Raw genomic sequence first — 18,219 nt, 5'->3', positions numbered from 1 at the left:
CATTAGGTACCAAACAAGTGTAATGACCTGAAGTGAAATGAAAGAAGAGGCCTAAAAATGCAGTGTTGGCTTTACTCTAGAAGGTGATGTTTCCTGAGCTCTTTTTCTTATATGCTGTCTAATGAACACTGAGCTACAATATTTCTGCAGCATAATCACAAAGCAACACGCTTACAATGAAACACTTCAACTTTGTGGATGAAACGCTCTGAGGTAAAAATTGAAAATTATGTTCGTAAATTGGTTCAGCTCGGAACAACGGTATTTTTGCGAGTTGAGGAATAACAGCTCCCCTATTTTCTCACATACAGACTCAAACACATCCATTATTGCCATCTCCTCCCATCGTGACCAACGGCTGTGTGAGTCCTTTAATATCTGCCTGAATAATGCAAAGGCATTTCACAAACCAGGAGTCGTTCCTCACCTTATTCCAGGCCTCGCCGCTCGGCACAGCCTCGGCGAGAGATATCAGGAATATTTCTTTTTCTCCTGTCTCCTTAATATCTCTTTTCTCCCTTTTCCCTCCCTGCCTTCCATTTCCTGTATCTCACTCTTCTCCCCCTGCTGCTCTCCTCATTATATGCTGCACTTACTGTAGTTTATTGCTCCAACCGTCTTCTTTCTGCTCTTGGGCTCGCTCGTCCTCTCTGCAAAGCAAGTGAGTGAAAATGTGTTCATGTGAACATGCTCGCCATTGCTCTGATTTCTTCAATCAGTCACCCTCTCTGTCTTGGCTAAAGCATATCTTAACCATTCTTTATTAGATTTTCCCCAAAGCTACAGTACTTGTTTCATCATCTGTTGCGGTTAGTGCTCTTAATTTCCAAAATGAGAAGTTTTCATCACCTTAATCCCTGTGTCCCATCTGTTTCTTCACTCTTAAGGCTCCTCACAGACTGGAAAAGCCAGGATAAGGGATGCAGAAATGGAATTAAGGGGAGAAAACAGGAGGAGAGAGGTTGGAGAGTTGAAAAGGAGAAAGATGAGAAAGTGAGGGAGGCAGACTTTGTCAAGAAGCCTGCTTGTTCAAAGCAATAAGTGATGTTTGGAAAACAGCCAATATGGGAGAAGGTGACAGTTATGGATTGTGTGTGTGATTGTGTGTTTGCAGCCAGAGGAGTGTGTTTGAGTGTACATACACTTGTGTGCTTTTCAGTAAGCACGCATTGTATATACTATATACTTTTAACTTCAGTTTAAACTTACACTTAGAAAAAAATATATAATATTATAATATTATATTCGTGATATTCGTGATATCAATGAAACATTAAAAAAAAAAAACTAGGATAGGCTCTAATTATACCTGTGACACAGAATTGGATAAGCATTTAAGAAAATGCATGGATGGGCATGCGTGCACTGACCCTTAAGAGGCAAAGCCATAAATATGTGTGTTTGAGTCTAATATCAAAAGTTACATCTATCTTCATGAAGTTGATGAAAAACGCTTTATTTTACCAAGTTAGTGCGTTTCTCGCTGTTACACGCATTTGAATGGAGTTCTCGCCCAGCACAAAGTATAGGTTTTTATTTTGTGAATAACTTGAAAATCTTAGCTCAAACCGCTGCAAAACCTATTTCCTCAGCACGGGGATGCTAAGGAAAATGTAACATCTGTTGCATGTGGACTTTTTTACAATGACGCTTTTTTGTGTATTTGTTTATTTATTCATAAGCACAACGTAACTGAAGTGCACATGTTCAGCTTTAATTCCAGGGGTTTAAGGAAAAGCATGCACTGTTTAGCAATTACATATCCTTTGCAGTCAGTGACTGCTGTGTTCATGCTGCAGCCACCTTCAGTTGCTGCTTGTTTGTGGGTCTTTCTGTATTAAATGTTAAAGATGCTCTACTGGGCTGATTGGGATAATTTTTGATCAATCTCTGTCTTTTGATGCTCATATCAAATCTGTGACCCGCTCCTGTTTTTCTCATTTAAGAAATATTGCTAAACGTAGGACTGTTGTCTCCAAAGGTGAACTGGAGATGCTTGTCCATGCCTTCATCTCCTCCTGGTTACACTATTGTAACGCACTCTTTTCCTGTCTGTATAGGGCTTCCTTAAATCACCTTCAAGCGGTCCAAAATGCCGCAGCAAGGCTTTTAACCCACAGTAATATATTCTCCCATAATGTGAATGTGTAATGTGATCGTTTATATCAGGATAAAAGACCATGCCTTCACTATAAGGACTAATATCAGGATAGTAAATCTGTGGCTCCTGTTGCAGATTACATTCATCTAAGATATATACTTGTATGGTGCAAAGTTTGTGCTGTGTCTGTAGAAGTGCTATTTCATAAGGGAAATGCATTTCAGTGCTTTGGCATACTTCTGTGCTAGCCTGAAGGGAAAACTAGGAAGGAGGGGGGTTAATTAAAGAAAGTGACTGGAATAAGGGAGTGTGTAACAGATTGTAATGAAGGTAATAAGAAAGAAAGATGGAGGATGTGTGTAGGTGATGTTTAAAAAGCGTGTGTGCGTGAAGATGATACATCGACGAGTACTGCTTATGTCTCAAGTTCTAGTACACCCAGTCAGCCTCTCAGTTAACTCGCTTCCAGCCTCATAAATCATTCACATACTGAGACAGATGTAAGTACAAATGCATACACATATATAAACACCACCTGGAAACACATACACAACATTAACATTACTGTGTTTCTGCTGGCTGATTCGACCTGTGCTCAGTGAACCTACATTTGTAAGTTATGTGTACTTATGCTGTCCAGTAAAGTGCAAAGTTACTGATTATTTTATGATATTAGTGGGATTTTCATAAATGAAATGTAGTGGTAATATAGGCTGTGTATAATAAATAGCATAGTACATCAAACCTGCATTCAGTTTATTGGCTGCCAGGAACCAGCGACTCTACTGGTTACTCTTTTGGTAATTTTTGCTCATGTTCACTTCGCGTTCACTGTTTTTATTTGCTGATTTGTTTCATTTTCATTCAGTTTTTACTTTTCTTTTTAACTCTGCTCAAGTTTGGCAGCAAAAAACACTTGGTTGTGTTTAGTGAAAGGTGATGGCTTGAGCTGAACCTTTTACCTTCAAAACATTATCCCTGGATGTTGGGAAACTCAGTAGGCATGCAAAACAACAACAACAACAACAACAACAACAATTCTCTTTGTTCTGGAACTGAAACACTGAATGCCCAGCTATGACATGTCAGAGTGTCCTCCTGTGAAAATGGATGGGCATAAAGGACCGTTTCAGAGAGGAAAAGTCAGAGAAATTGTTGCAAATCCTGAATTTCAGTTTCCCACTGCTGAAATGTGTGGTAGTAGGTGCCTCAACAGTCTCTAGATACAGTTACAGACATAACTTTGTTGAACAGTGATTCAGGTTTGTATTTGTACCTTCCCTTCAACCTTTATTATTCGAGCATGGAGGAATGGAGATGCCCCAGAACAGTGCCAGACTGTCAAAGAAGGAAATGTCAATAATCATTATAGTCTCTTGACTATATTTTATTATAGTGGTCCTGAATAAACTTCATAAGCTTTGTTTAGCACGTGCAGGAAAATGTCAAAATATTTGCTACTTTAGGTTGCATGAAGTCAACAACAGGCCCTTTCCACAGCAGTGGAAAACCACAGGTGTTATTTGGTGAATAAATAACAGTGAGCCAGCATCCATAATGCTGGCACCCTGCAACCAAAGCATCGAAACACATTTCAATCAGAATCAGTTTCTCTTTATACCTCGGTGTCTTTTCCCTACTTCCCTACCCCCCCAAAAAGCAAAAACCTCTGCTGCATCAGCTATTCCACCACCTCAGGCAAAGCATTGGTATGAATTGCGCAGCACAGTAACCTGTAATATGATGTTACATGTCAGCTGGTAGCCAAGACACTGATGAACGAGGCCCTGATGGATAAGCATGAATGAAGCATTTGATCCTGCATCACTGATCCATGCACAAATGTAATGCTCTGTCTGAATGCATTAATCCTTCACAATCATAAATAGTTCATGTCAAGAAACAAAGCTAAAAATGAGAGAGAAATGCATGTTACTGAATCATCTTGAATGTACTGAAACTCTCATGCATCCTTTTCTTATTTTTAATACTTAAACAGCATCGTGAAAGAGGGCAAAAATGCTGCTAGTACAGACAGAACCTACAACTTACCTAGTAATGGAATCATACTTGATTTCTCTCTCACGCATTAAATTGTGCAATTTTCACTGTGACTCTATGCACAGAGTATCTACACAGTTAAGAGACCTCAAGTCCCCCTGCTTGTCATGAAGCTGGAAGAGGAGTTTCCTGCACATGTGCAGAGCTGGATGCTCAGCAGGTTGCTGCCTGTGATGGTCTGCAGGACGAAGGCTGCGCGCTCTGCTGATGAGCCAGTGCGATGTGCATGTGTAACTGCATGCTGTGTGTAATAGTGAGAGGACATGTCCATGCACTAAGTTCATTTAGCCATGTCTTTGATATGCTGATAAGTATGCATGCAGTGTCGTTTTTGTGACACGGTGCGTGTTTGTGCACATGTGTCTCTCAGTAGTGTGTAGATTTATAGGCATGCCTCCATGCTCTCCAATGATGTGGGACTGAGCCATGAATCAGCTCAGCCTGTAATGAATTCTGATGGCCCACAGGAGAGAAAGGGGAGGAAGAGAGGAGGAAGATGAAGAGGAGGCAGTGTAGGAGGGAGAGGAAGGGAGATGTAAAGAAAGGAGAGAATATGTGGAAATGACAGGAAAAGTGATAATGGGAAGAAAAAGAATGTAAGGAAAAAATGAGGAAGGTTGCCACGTATGTGTGGGTTTAGTCAATTTGGTCCTCACATTTAAAAAAAAAAACGGACAATACTACTGTGTAAGCTCTTCCATCGTCAAAGTGAGCAGTTATTTTATTGCTTGTTTTTTTTGTTTGGTTGTTGTTTTTGACAGTTACATACATGCACCGTCCACTTTGTTTGGTACATCTATTCAAAAGGTTGTTAACACAACTGTATAATCAGCCAATCACACGCCATGTCTACATGACTTTGAACTAGGCATGCTTGATTGTGCCAGCTGGGCTGGTATGAGTTTTTCAGAAACTGCTGATCTACTGGGATTTTCCTGCACAACCATCACTAGGAGAAGACAAACTAAAAAGTCAAAATAGTCACACACTCAGCAATATCCTTTAATTGCTATGTTGTATTGCTGTAATTGCTATTCTATTGAACATCAAATCTGTCTAATTTCTAATTATTTTTTATTACTAATTTGACTTCAACAAAAAAAAAAAAGTCACAATTTGTACTAAAGTGCTATCACGCATAGATCTTGTGGCGGTAAATTAAATCACTGTTAAATTAAATCTATTGTGTTTTTTTCTTATTATCTTATTACGGTCACAGTGGCAGGTGCAATATTTTATTGAGTGTAGAACAGCAACATTAGAGTGCTCTAAATACTGTTTCAAACAGGGTTTTTTTAAAATCCGTTTTTCTGTATAATGTCAAAAAAGTGGAAAACCCACACTAACTGTGAGTAAAACGGCCCCGCCCACCTCTTGTTCAAATCTTCTTTTTGCACAGTACAGCCAATTAGAAGCGGAAAAAAAAGGGGGTGGGGGGTTAAAGCAGCATGTTGCAGTCAGAGGATGAAGTGAGGTTTATGGGATAAGATAAGAGTAAGATAGAGTCCAAAAATAAAACATATATAAACAAGCATAATAGGCCCCTTTAATGATCCTAGTTATTGTTGTTTGGTACATCATATTGCACTAGTGAGAATGCCTCTTACTGTAGCAGCATGGTTATAAAAATAAAGGGTAGATTTTTTAATCTCCTGCTTTTAATAACTTACTCTTTCAATTTCAATCAAAACTCCCATTGCTAACTTTCCTTGTTCTTCTTTATATCTAACGTTGTGCCCTACACACATTCTTCACATTCTTTACAAAGCAAGCAAAGAAGCAATTATTGAAACGTTCTGTCAATCAGCTTCTCCCATTCTGTATCATTTTGTATTGCTCTAAGCACACAATTACAGCACAAGTCCATTCTGCCTCTTTGCAGAACATGAAAGCCCAAATCAGACAATACAGCACCAAGCAAAACATTTATTTTCACATCAGAGAGCATATACTGGTCCACATCAAATCATCACGAGTGATTAAATAATTAGTGATTGATTCGTTTTTAAAGTAATTAAAGTCCACACTGATCTCATAACACAGTAAGCAACTATGGTAAAAAAAAAAAAAAGTTTATTTTTTAAATAAATAAATCATCCACACACATACATAATCTTTTTGTCACAGTTTATTACAAATTATTATAATTATTTGTAATTAACAATAATAATAATAATGAAAGTCTTTCTGTTACTTAAAGTAACCACATGTGGGACCCTAGTGTCTAATGTCTTAGCTAAGGTGTGACACTGAGATTACCAGAACAAATAAACAAACAAAACTACAAAATATAATTTCTTTATTTGTTTCCTCAAATAAATAAAATACTGGAATACTGGCAAAGAGAATCCAATTTCCTTAGCGTGATGTATCTATGAAAAGTTCTCATAATTAGCATTAGCTAAAAATGTAGGCAGAGTGCAGTAAAGTTAATTAATTTTGTAGCAGCACTCGGTGGAATGAGAGTGATTGGCTCTACTGCCAGCATGAGAGCAGTATGTTCTATAAGAAATGCAGCAAAAGAGAAAAATGAAAAGGAACATGAAACCCGTGGGTGCCATAAGTAGCCATAATCAATACACAGGGGAGTGGCCACGCTCGCTCTGCCCTCAGAGCCGGAGGTTCGTAGCTCCTAAGGAAACACACTGTACTCCACTTTGTGAGTATGCTGACATAAAGTGATGGTGATTGATCGTTGCGTACATTGCCAGCCGCTCCTCCCCCCACCCCTCGTCTGCCTTCCCCCTCTGCAGACGCTGTTGTCACTGCATTTCTGCATATCCTCTTTACACCTTTTCTCTGTCTGTGTGGTTTCTTTTTGGTTCTTGCTGAACATCTTCATCTTTCTTTTAGTAGTCATTATTTCTGTGCACACATAATCATACTCACACACTCACACACACCTCAACCTGCAGATCGTTGTTTGAGCACAGCTGTTGTGTTGGTCATACAGGGAATTTAAAAAATTTAAACATATATGGTTTGACACGTACAGGATTTGGTGTCTGCTTTCACAGCTCCAGTTGTTCCAATGCTTCTGGTGCATCCCACGGTTTCTAAGGCAGCAGAATACTGATTGATAATCAATCATGTATTAGCAGCCTTCACACAGGCACAGAAAAACATCCATCTCTCCAGCACTGCAATGTGCTAAATGCACAATGTGCTCTAGCATCTTTCCCACAAGCCGCCGCTTTGACATTTCTTGTTCTCATCCCTCCGGAGAGTGTTTGTGTAGGATGCAATTTGTTTTTCCAACAACAGCTTAATTTGCATCCAGGTTTTGACACATTTACTGCCACCACAGCTGTTCACTTCAGATTTTTCATGCCTTTTTTTTTTTTTTTTACATATTTTTTTTTTAATTAAGCCTATTAAATGTCAATTCCGGTAGCATCAACAAAAGCACATTCAATAAAAAATGAATAATTAACAATCCTAATTCCACAAACAAGGTTTTCCTTTTTTTTTTATCAGAGGTGCTTTTTCATATTATTTATATCAAGATTTTCAACAAAAAGGTTCATTTGCAACTATTTTTTTACTATTTTAAATCGATATAGGACCTGTTAGAATCAGCTAAGTTCTTAACAGAGGCCAAGTAAATTAGCATAAATATTCTTGAATAAGTCTCAGATTTGGTAAACTTTCACACAAAATTTAAAATGTAACCACAACATTGGCAGAACACTTACATGTATTGGACTGGTCAATCTTCTGGTCATTTTCCCTTCCAGAAAAATGAGATGGTTCACAGTCAGATATAAGATAGGTGTGATGTTAAAAATGTGTAACTTGAAAAACTGGCATGAACTTTTTATCTTACTGTTTATGTAAGTACCCTTTTCAGGATTTTTGATGTGTCTGAATCAACCTTTGATGTGTGGCTATCCGCAATGGCGACAGACAAGTTTCAGGAGCTTCCGGGCTTCTTATTCAACTATGGCTTCCTGTGCCACCCATCAGTCATAATTTATGCATAATCACCTAAAACAGGGTAACATATAGCTAATTTGGCAGCAGGTAATAGTAATAATTGCTTTTCATGGGAAAAACCTGCTATCTACCTACCTTTGGTAACCTACCTAGTTACCAAACATAGTTTTCCTTGCTTATAATTTTTGTTTTGTCCATTCTTCTTTTATTGTGCTGCCATTGTCTTTCCTGTTCAAGTCAACTTTGCAACCAATGCGTGCCATCATTGCCATCGGGCTACTTCCTGTTGGCTCATTGAAGAACTGTGCACAGCTGTGTGGTTTAGCCCTGGTAGGTCTAATTCAGGTGAATTTCCAGTTTTACAGACACCAACACAGGACCATGAATACTGCATGACTTGCATGTGTTGTTTGCTGCTCTGTGTGCCAAGTAGTAGATACTGCCTCTAGGTTAAAGCCATATGCTTACACTGCTCTCACTGCAGAGGCCAATCAGTAAACCTCGATGCATCAGAAAACTGTAGCCACTGTATCTCTGGCTTTCTAGCACTCTCTTTTCTGCCTTTCATTCGTCCTTTCTTTCTTTGCTATAACCATGTAGACTATGACTAAAAGAGAAGTAATTTCCTCCAAAGTTTGAAACCTTTCTGCATTTCTTTTATTGCATTTGACAAGTGCGCAATGATCCACGTCATTTCATGTATATTTGCAGCCTCCAAAGGAGTCAAGAAAAATTTGATTCGCGGTAGAATATGTGGTAGTGTACTGTTTGGATTCGAGGTTAAATTACTGTATTTTTACCATTCACAACTCCAGAACAGCTCATCAAGTAGTTGATGTCACTTTGAAGGCAGGCGTAAGGCCTGTCAAAATTCCTGCTACATGTACAGGATGCTAAATGATTTTCAGTTCCACACTTCTCTTTACACAACTGCCCTGTGGCACACGTTAACTTTAATCGATACAATGAAGATTATCTTGTCCTCTAAAAAGATAACACAACATAGAACAAGATGAAGTTTTAACGATGCCGATGGGAAAGTGGGTCACTGCAGCAGCAAAGAGCAATATTGAAGAAAATATAACAGCTACAACACAGTGAAGATTGGAGAAAAGATAACAAGCGACCTTTATCATCATTAATCAAATCACTGATCAGACTCAGCCAAAAATAGCTTCAAAGTATTTCCTTTCTTAACGGACTCTGTATGTGCAAAGACACAGCTTTTCTACAGTATGGGGTATTAGGCTACTTTACATTATAAATTGCATAAAGTAGCACAGGTGACTTTGCTGCATCCACGTGTGCCACATGATGAAGTGTGTCCCTAAGATGTGCAGGCAAGAAAATAAAAGAAATTAAATTAAATGGACAGGTTTGGTTCAAGCATTTACCATTTACTTTAAATAAACAGACAGTCACTGAAAGCTGTGATAATGCTGGTGTCTTGACAGCTTTGTGCGTCTGCTGTTTGGCAGCCTGCAGTCCTCATACTGCTTCCCTTTCTCCGTGTATTTAAGTCTGATAAGTGTCAACAGCTTGAGCCTGTATACACAGTATAGCCAAGGCCAACAGCATGACTAATGACTGGTATTAAGACTATGTAGCATAACAGGTATGATTCACATGCAGTCTCTCTGTATGCTCTTCAGCATTCATTACATTTTAAGCAGAGCGACTCTGATGGTTCACACAGAAAAATGTTACCTTACTGCTTTATTTTTCATACACTTGCAAGAAAATTTGAGCAACTTTTTCAGTTCTGAAAAAAACACCTAAATCCAAAAGAAAGTCATAAACATTCAATCAAGCCACTCATGTCTGACTGCTAAACGTTTCATTATAAAACCATTTGCATTGGTCTGCTCTTATAAAGCACCTCCAGTTTTCAGGCTTCAGGTATTTCACAAATCTTTGCTTTGTGGCTGAATAAATTTTGAGATTGCACTCGTGAGGTAGGATGATAAGACCTATGGTCAGGCTTATGTCTCAGTATTACACCAAGCTTTCAGGACTTAGTGTTTTACCAACTTTTTGCCAACGTCTTTTGGAAGAAAGTCAAGTCTCGTCACACACTTGCTCTCTATTTTCTGTTTTCCATATTACTATGTGACGGTGTCAATGTCACACTCGGTCTGGTGTTCATCAGGCTGAGTTTTAGGCTTTTTACAATCTAATGAACAACAACATTTTAATGTATCTTTGTAATGTTCAAACATGAGCACATCATTTTAATGTTTTTTAAATGCACGTCAATTTAACACATTATGAAGATGATCTTGCTAAAATAAAACATACACTTTTTATTTTATTGAACAATTTGTATGCTATGAAACACTAATCCTCATGGAAGAAACAAAGCCTCTGTCATGTGAAGAATTTTAAAGTGGCTACTAAAGAACATGTTCATAGGCTCGTTTCGTTTTTGCTTTTAATAAATTAAAAGCAGGAAATTAAAAATTTGCATTTAAAGGAGAGCTAAACTCCATATTTTATATTTGTGGACCCTACTTTCATATAGTGCAGCTCATTGCATGTGAAGACATTAAGTTCACAGTATGAAACAAACCATTTTAGAACCTGATATGATCATATTAATGACATTCTCAGTCAACATCATAAAAACGTTGGGCTGCTTATTGGTAATTTGGACCATCAGCGCTATAAAAATATGTAAGTGGCAGAATATATTAAAGCATAATAGGTTTACTTTAATAAAGGCAATTATATCTTTCTTCATATCATTAATTTAATTCACCAGCTATGAAATGCTAAAAAGAAAGTAGAGTTTGGAGACAATATGGAACCACAGCGTAATATATACTTTATATCCTCACATTCACTGTAATGCTTAGAAAAAGCTTCTGTTTGCCGGACTGCTCTTGGCAGTATATTACACAGCACTCAGGCCGAAGGGACATGTTTAAAGCTTTGTTTTGTGCTGTGCATTGCAGTCCCGTCAGTATATTGCGGAATGTTCACAGGAACAGTTGCAGTAAACGCACGCAATCCCATGAATATTGTATATCTTAAATACAGTTGAAGGTACTACATTTCACATCCGCATATTCACATATTGTAAAATGACTCCTGCTGCTGTTTCTTGATCCATTTGGGAACGACACATGGCCCTTTATGAAACTGTAATATAAATCCATGATCCCCTACAATCCAGCCTTTTCCTTCACTGGCAGCATTGCACAAGAATCAGGATTTACTTTAGTGGCAGAGATCACATTTTTTCCCCCTTTCAGTCAGTTACATTAGATTTAACTCCAATTTTGACCCTAAAGCTAAAAACAGATAATGTTGTTACTGAAAAGAGGTTATCTGAGGGGACACCCAAAAAGAAAATTACAACACTTATCAACTTCTGGAATGTACTGAAGTGTGTGACTGATGGTGTTTGACAGCGTAAGAGAAACTAAAGCTGGATTTTTATGTGAAAGATACAACTGGGGTCTCTCTGTCCTCACCCGGGAAATCAGTTCTTGCAGACATTTTAGCAACCTAGTAATGCACTAATGTAGAGTAGATAAGTGATGTCTTAATATCTTATCCACTAGAGGATAGTACTGATAATGCACACTGCTCACTTTAACATTTATTAATAGGAGGTGGTGTAACTAGGTCACAGTGCTCTGTACTGTAATATATACAATATATGCAAATTCTTGATTAAATTAAATCTCTGTGTACAATTATGAACTCTGAGACAACAGAGTTAGGAAATGCACGTAGCTGCCACTTTATTAAGCCTTAATTCTTTGAGGCATTGATTCAAAGAGCTGTTGGAAACGTTCCTCGTTGATTTTGGTCGAGACTGTGATGACAGTGTGACACAGTTGCTGCAGATTCATGATGTGAATCTCCTGTTCCACCACATCCCAAAGGTGCTCTGAACTGCAATCTCCACAGTCCATGGAGGTCATAGACACTATGACACCAACCTCACTGTCATATTCAAAAAACTGGTTTGGGATGATTTGAGCTTTGTCACATGGCACGATATCCTGCTAGATGCAGACGTCAGAAGAGGGTACAGTGTGGTCATAAAGAGATGGACGTGGTCAGCTGCAATAGTCAGTCTGTCGGGTTTAATTAATGCTTATTTGGAATTAAGGGACACGAAGAAAAAAAGTCCACACCATTACAGCACCACCAGCTTGAGTCACTGAGAGAAAGCAGGATGGATCCGTGCTTTTATGTTGTTTATTCTGATTCTACCCTCCAAAATGTAGAAATCAGAATAAAGACACATCAGGCCAGGCAACATTTTCTACAGCATTTTGGTGTCTAATTTCAGAGAGGCTGTAAGCTGTAACCTTAATTTCTTACCTGACAGCAGTGACACCTGGTGTGGTCTTCTGCTGCCGTAACCTTCAAAGGTCAATGTGTTGTGTGTGTAGAGATGTTCTTCTGCATATCTTAGTGATAACAAGTGATTATTTGAGTTACTGTTACCTTAGATCATAACAGTCAGACTGTTCTCTGACCTCTGGCTGCAACAAGGAATTCTGTTACAGAGAACTGCTGCTCACTGATATTTTCCCTTTTTCAGACCTTTCACTGTAAACTCTTCAAACTCCACTAGCTCAGCAGTTTCTGAAATATTCAGACCAGCCCATCTGGCACCAGCAAACATCACATTCACAGACACTTGAATCACCTTTGTAATCTTAGTCGCGTCTGTTTAATGTAAATTTTTGATTCACTTTCTTGTAGCAACCATGTCCCACTACGTTCGCTACCTTTTTGCCACGTTTTGCTTAGTGGGATTTCTCCACAAAGCAGCTGTCTTCTTTACGTAAATGAAACAATGAGAGTGACAGTAAACAAAACCAAGTGAAGTAAAGGCACAGCTGTAACAATAAACTAAAACTCGCTGTAAGCTATAGAGCCAAGGAGAGCCGTGGCTTCATGATTTCTCTGTAGGTGTATCTCTATGTACTCACATCACTCTTTGTATTTAATACAAGTCTGTTTATAATATCTTTAATTATTTTCTATGTTCAGTATGTGATTAATAAGGGATCAGTTCACAGTAGAATATGCTGCTTGAATTATTTTACCCAATAGTTGTATTTTTACGGTGGTAATGATTCTGTAATATGATTGTGTTCCAGCCTCACGGGTCTCTAAGCTAATGTTTTATTTTATCATGCTGTTTAGATGCTTCATCTTCATCCACATATTATTGTGTCAGCTGTCCTGATCAAATCTCTGATCTCTACATTTTTCCTTTGGTAAAAAGTGGAAATAAAATAGTGTCAGAATCAGCCTGTTAGTCTTCTACCTATTTCAACTAGACAGTGAGAGGGGAGGAAATGTCTGTGGTGCCTCGGTCAGGCAGACTTACATGTTAACCTGCTGCAGGATAGTGTTGTTACCTCTTTTAGCTCTTACATGGACATCTTTAGTAGAGCTGAGCACAGTGTACAGAGTCTTATCAAACTATTGTAAAATTTAATCTGTGTCTGAAAAACCATCTTTCTTGACTCCCTCAGCAATTACAGTTGAGGTGCCCTCGAGCAAGTTGTTTAACCCGGAACAACTAAGTCGATATGTGTGTGTGTGTGTGTGTGTGTGTGTGTGTGTGTGTGTGTGTGTGTGTGTGTGTGTGTGTGTGTGTGTGGTTCACTTCCTAGATGTGTGAACGTGTGCAACGCTTAAGGGCGATGCAGCCAACAAACGGTAAACAGGTTCCTCGTCAGCTGTTGAATTGTGGCTTCTTTTTTTATTATTATCATCATCAAGTGGTCAAAGTGCACAACAGGCAGCAGAAAGGTGTACATGACTGTCAGGTGGGATACCTGATGATTAACCTGACACAACAGATGGTTTGTTACACAGAGCCATCTGGGAAATTGTCCTTGGAACCTGTATGGGCAAGGGTAGGCACACGAATAGTTGCTTTTCATTTTGTGATTGGACAAGCAGTTTGTTTCACCATCTACCATGAGCCAACATCAACCAACCAAAAGGACACTGAGAGAAAAAGCAAGCTGCAGTGGTGCATATTAGTATATTGTTAAGGCTTATCTTTAGTTGATTTATCCAATTGGGTATTTCTAAGAGCCCATGAATGCCTACCTACACATATTTGCAACGACGAATCCTTGTCAGACTGATTATTTTATGACTGCAGACCTAAGACATATATACAGGGATCTGGGTAACCTCATGATGGTAATAATTTTGTTTAATGTGTAACGCGTATAAAGATAGGCAGCAATCATGGGACTTATAAGATCAGACAACTGATGAAGTATGAAATCTAGATCATTAAAAAAAATTACAGACTTAGACTTTTAAAATTCACTCAAATAGAATAATTTTCATGAAATAAATTAAAGATCACCTGCTCACCAAAGACTACTGCATTTTAAGGATTTGAATTATTACAGTATTTCAATATTGGATAATTTTAATTATATTACAGTTAATGTTGTCAAGTTGCAAAGGAGACAAGTGTCAGATTTTTCATTTTTGTCAGAGTAAAAGTCAACATGTTTTCATTCATTGCAACTATGCAAGCAGGTAGTCCTCCTGGCAGAAGCGTAGCTTAGACTGTAGTATACAGAAACTTCAAAGTGTGCATTTGCATAATCAACATCTTAAGCAACTAGTAGTGGGAAATATGAGGAAAATAATCATTACTTCCCCCGAGGATTCCTCTGGAAAACCATCAACTACAGTGCCAAAGGGTAGCTCTGGAGGGAATTTGCAGCAGAGTCTTTATTGTGATTGCCTTTTCTGTGCATTTCAGCTTAGCTGGAACATTTGGACTTTGGTCATAATGTTAGATCATGCACAAATTATTATTATTATTATTATTTTATAGGTAGAAATCATTATATACAGTAGTATGCAGCTCATTGCAGTCATATTGTGATTGTGGCTCAAGAGTTGGCAGTTCGTCTTGTAATTGAAAGGTTGCCGGTTTGAGCCCCGGCTCGGAGAGTCTCGGTTGTTGTGTCCTTGGGCAAAACACTTCACCTACCGCCTACTGGTGGTGGTCAGAGGGCCCGGTGGCGCCAGTGTCCGGCAGCCTCACCTCTGTCAGTGCGCCCCAGGGCAGCTGTGGCTACAATGTAGCTGCCATCACCAGTGTGTGAATGTGTGGATGACTGAACGTGTAAAGCGCTTTGGGGTCCTTAGGGACTAAGTAAAGCGCTATACAAATACAGGCCATTTACCATATTGCCCATCTACTGATGCACTGGTTGGCCCTTCTTTATCTGTCTTTTGCACCTACTTATATGTACACACCAGTGCTCTGTGCATATTCCTAACATTCCTTCCTTTCCACTTTCATAAATCCACAGAGGTCTCGCTGTTCACCCTTTTGCTCTCCTTTACAAACACAAACGGCATGTTCTCTCTGCAGCTGAATCTACACTCCTCTATCTGAGGCTCTTCTACTCCTTTCATGCCTCAGTTCATATTTTATACCATTGTCACCTGCAGGTTTTTCTTTGTTTCTTTATTCCAGTTGTTCTCTCCATTTATTATCTGTGGTCTTGCTCCTGCTTGTTCCTTTGGGCTCATCCCCACAACGCCATGCTCCAACTCACTTCTCTGTCTCTGCTTAAAGGTGCAAAAAACAAACCCCGAAAAACAATCCAAATTTGTTAGAGATAGAAAGTTCAGAAGACAGGTTTTTATCTCGGAGGAAATGACCTGACCTGCTTACTGTGCTGGATTCCACACTAAACACTGCAATGGTTCTTTTCAGGATTATTCATCATTTATTCACACAAATCATGACAAAGAGGACATAAGGTGCAGACGAGTTGCAAAGCTGGTAGCAGATGTGCAGCAACATGAGTGAGGCTATAGCCACTTAAATGGTGGTGTGTCATTTTGTGACATGCATGTGTGATTTGCAAATGGGATGGGCAGAAGGGCAGGTGACATGAGCTGGCACTGAGACCAGTGAAATAACACTAAACTGCTGAGTTTAGACATGTTTTGTTACTTGAATAAAAGGACTTCAGATGCAACGTTGGCCTGATAAATATAAAGGAAACAAGGCACCCGGTGTTTTCTTATTGGTCCATAGACAGAGAGGATTTGATGGTTTTGCTTAATGAGATTTTTCTGGTTTAATTCTGTTGCTCCATTATGAATGCAAGAATAAAAGCCACTATCCTCTCCAGACTTCAGCCCCATGTTGTATTTGGAATAAGAATTAATCCACGAGATCCTCGTTTTGATATGGCACCTTTGATGATAAAGTCACTGGAGTTTTTGCACTGCACTCTGACAAATGTGAATCTTTTAACTTTTATGTGCTGTCCTATTTAATCTGAAATGTCAGCAGAATTTTGCTGTTAGGGATGCAAGCGGTGTTAAGAAAATTAGCAGCCTCTGCCTGCCTGAATCCTTCCTTTGTTTACAGACTTGCAGGATGTCGGAACAGAAGCATTAAATTCAAGGATGAGTAGGTGTACTGTGTCATTTATGTACATTGTTTACTGGAGAATAAGTGTTTCACAACGCCTACATAAATCAGCCGTCCCACTTGAGATAATGCATAAATGCATACTTGATATATAACAAAGAAAAATAAGTGACTGTTTGAAATGCGTGTTATGGTTAGAGAAGCTGTATGACAGCAGGTCAGCTGCAGTTCTTCATTCAAACACGCTCTTCTCTCTGTTCCCTCTCCAGGGTCTCTTCTCCTCATCAGGTGAAGCACTGTGAACCGCCGACCCCCTCACCACCCTCCCTCCTCTCCTCCTCCCCTCTTTCCCTAGAGGCACCACCCACTACCCTTAAATCCCCAAACCCCACCTGCCAAACTCCCTCCGACAGCTGCAACTGGCCCCCCTTTTACCCCATGGTGGCCCCAAGGCCCGCCCTCTCACTGCTATTGGCTGTCCTGGCCTGTACGGGGCCCGCGCGCCCCTCGCCCCCCCTGCTTCTCCGGCCCCGGGAGAGAGAGAGGGACTCAGGTGGTGTCAACATCGCCGTGGTCCACTCGGGCTCCTCCCTGCTCCCGGAGACGCCGGTGGCGGGAGGTGCGGGGGTCGGGGAGCCGGGGCCCGGTCCGGGAAACGGTCCGGGAGGAGGGGGAGGAAGGGGAGTAACAGAGACAGCTTCATTAGCTGAAGTGGCCGAGATGACTTCATTTTCCTCCTCGTCACACCTGTCGCTGGCCGCGCTCGTGGGGGAGACGGTGATGACGCCCTCGGGTCAGGCCAACGTCATCTACCTGGCTGTGAATGAGAGCAGTCCCGGGACCCTGCTGCTGCAGCTGTGTGAGCTGCTGGCCACAACACCACTGCAGGTAGACAAACAAGTACACAAACCTACTGTTACATTCCCAAAGACTGTAAGAGAGAAACTGTTAACATCGCCAAAATTGGAACAAAATCATCATAAATAGTGATAAAAAAAAAAAAAGTTCCCTTCAGGTCAAAATGTGATAATGGCTGGATGTCAAGATCCAATGTGGTTACTCTTAAACATCTTATATATGATAATGTACATGACTTTTTGTCCCCTATAAATCATTTTTTGAGACAAATTTAGTTCACAAGAGGCAGAGCGATAAAGACAGCAAAGCACTAACAAATGCAACAACAGTTCAAATGTAGAAATACTGATGTAAACAATGCTGGTCTTCAAGAAAATTAATTGACTTTGAAAATATTTTTTAAAGATAAGAAAGATTAAGATTATATGCAGTGTGTTTGGTTCAGACTGAATGTAATCTGAGTAGCCTTAATCGTTTTGGAATGGCTCTTCAGTACTATGATAATCATCATCTGTATGACGTACAAAGGATTCTGTATCACTGCAGCTTTTGTAATTATCACTATTAGATTTAATGAGGATTCATTTAATTGAAATTACCAGTTGGTCACAGTGATGCACTCTGACAAAAGGTGTTACGGAGGAAGAATAAAAGGAGAACTCCAAATCCTGCATAATTACTCACATCTGCACAGTTGGCCAGTCTCAGTATGAAGCGCTGTGACTGTCAGATGGACTTTGTTGGAAAGCATGCGTGAGGTTCTTTTCATTTACCTTCTTGATAGGTCATGTGGCTTTAAATGAATCAGTGAATGCTTTTTCATGCATGGGACCATGTATGTGATAATTCAGGTACT

General features: G+C 39.6%; 1 protein-coding gene across 1 annotated transcript in view; it reads left to right on the top strand.

The window, feature by feature from the left end:
- Positions 1–18,219, top strand: part of grin2da (glutamate receptor, ionotropic, N-methyl D-aspartate 2D, a) — a 259,454-nt gene that overhangs the window by 87,175 nt on the left and 154,060 nt on the right. Inside the window, exon 2 of the mRNA XM_024798509.2 lies at positions 16,775–17,393. Within this exon, the coding sequence (XP_024654277.2) occupies positions 16,944–17,393 (450 nt within the window). The 5' untranslated portion in view covers positions 16,775–16,943. The remainder of the gene's footprint in view (positions 1–16,774; positions 17,394–18,219) is intronic.

Source organism: Maylandia zebra, linkage group LG22 (genome assembly GCF_041146795.1).
Source record: "Maylandia zebra isolate NMK-2024a linkage group LG22, Mzebra_GT3a, whole genome shotgun sequence".
NCBI classification, from domain to species: Eukaryota; Metazoa; Chordata; class Actinopteri; order Cichliformes; family Cichlidae; genus Maylandia; species Maylandia zebra.
Note: the sequence above shows the minus strand (reverse complement) of the source record. Positions and strands in the feature narration are given on the sequence as shown.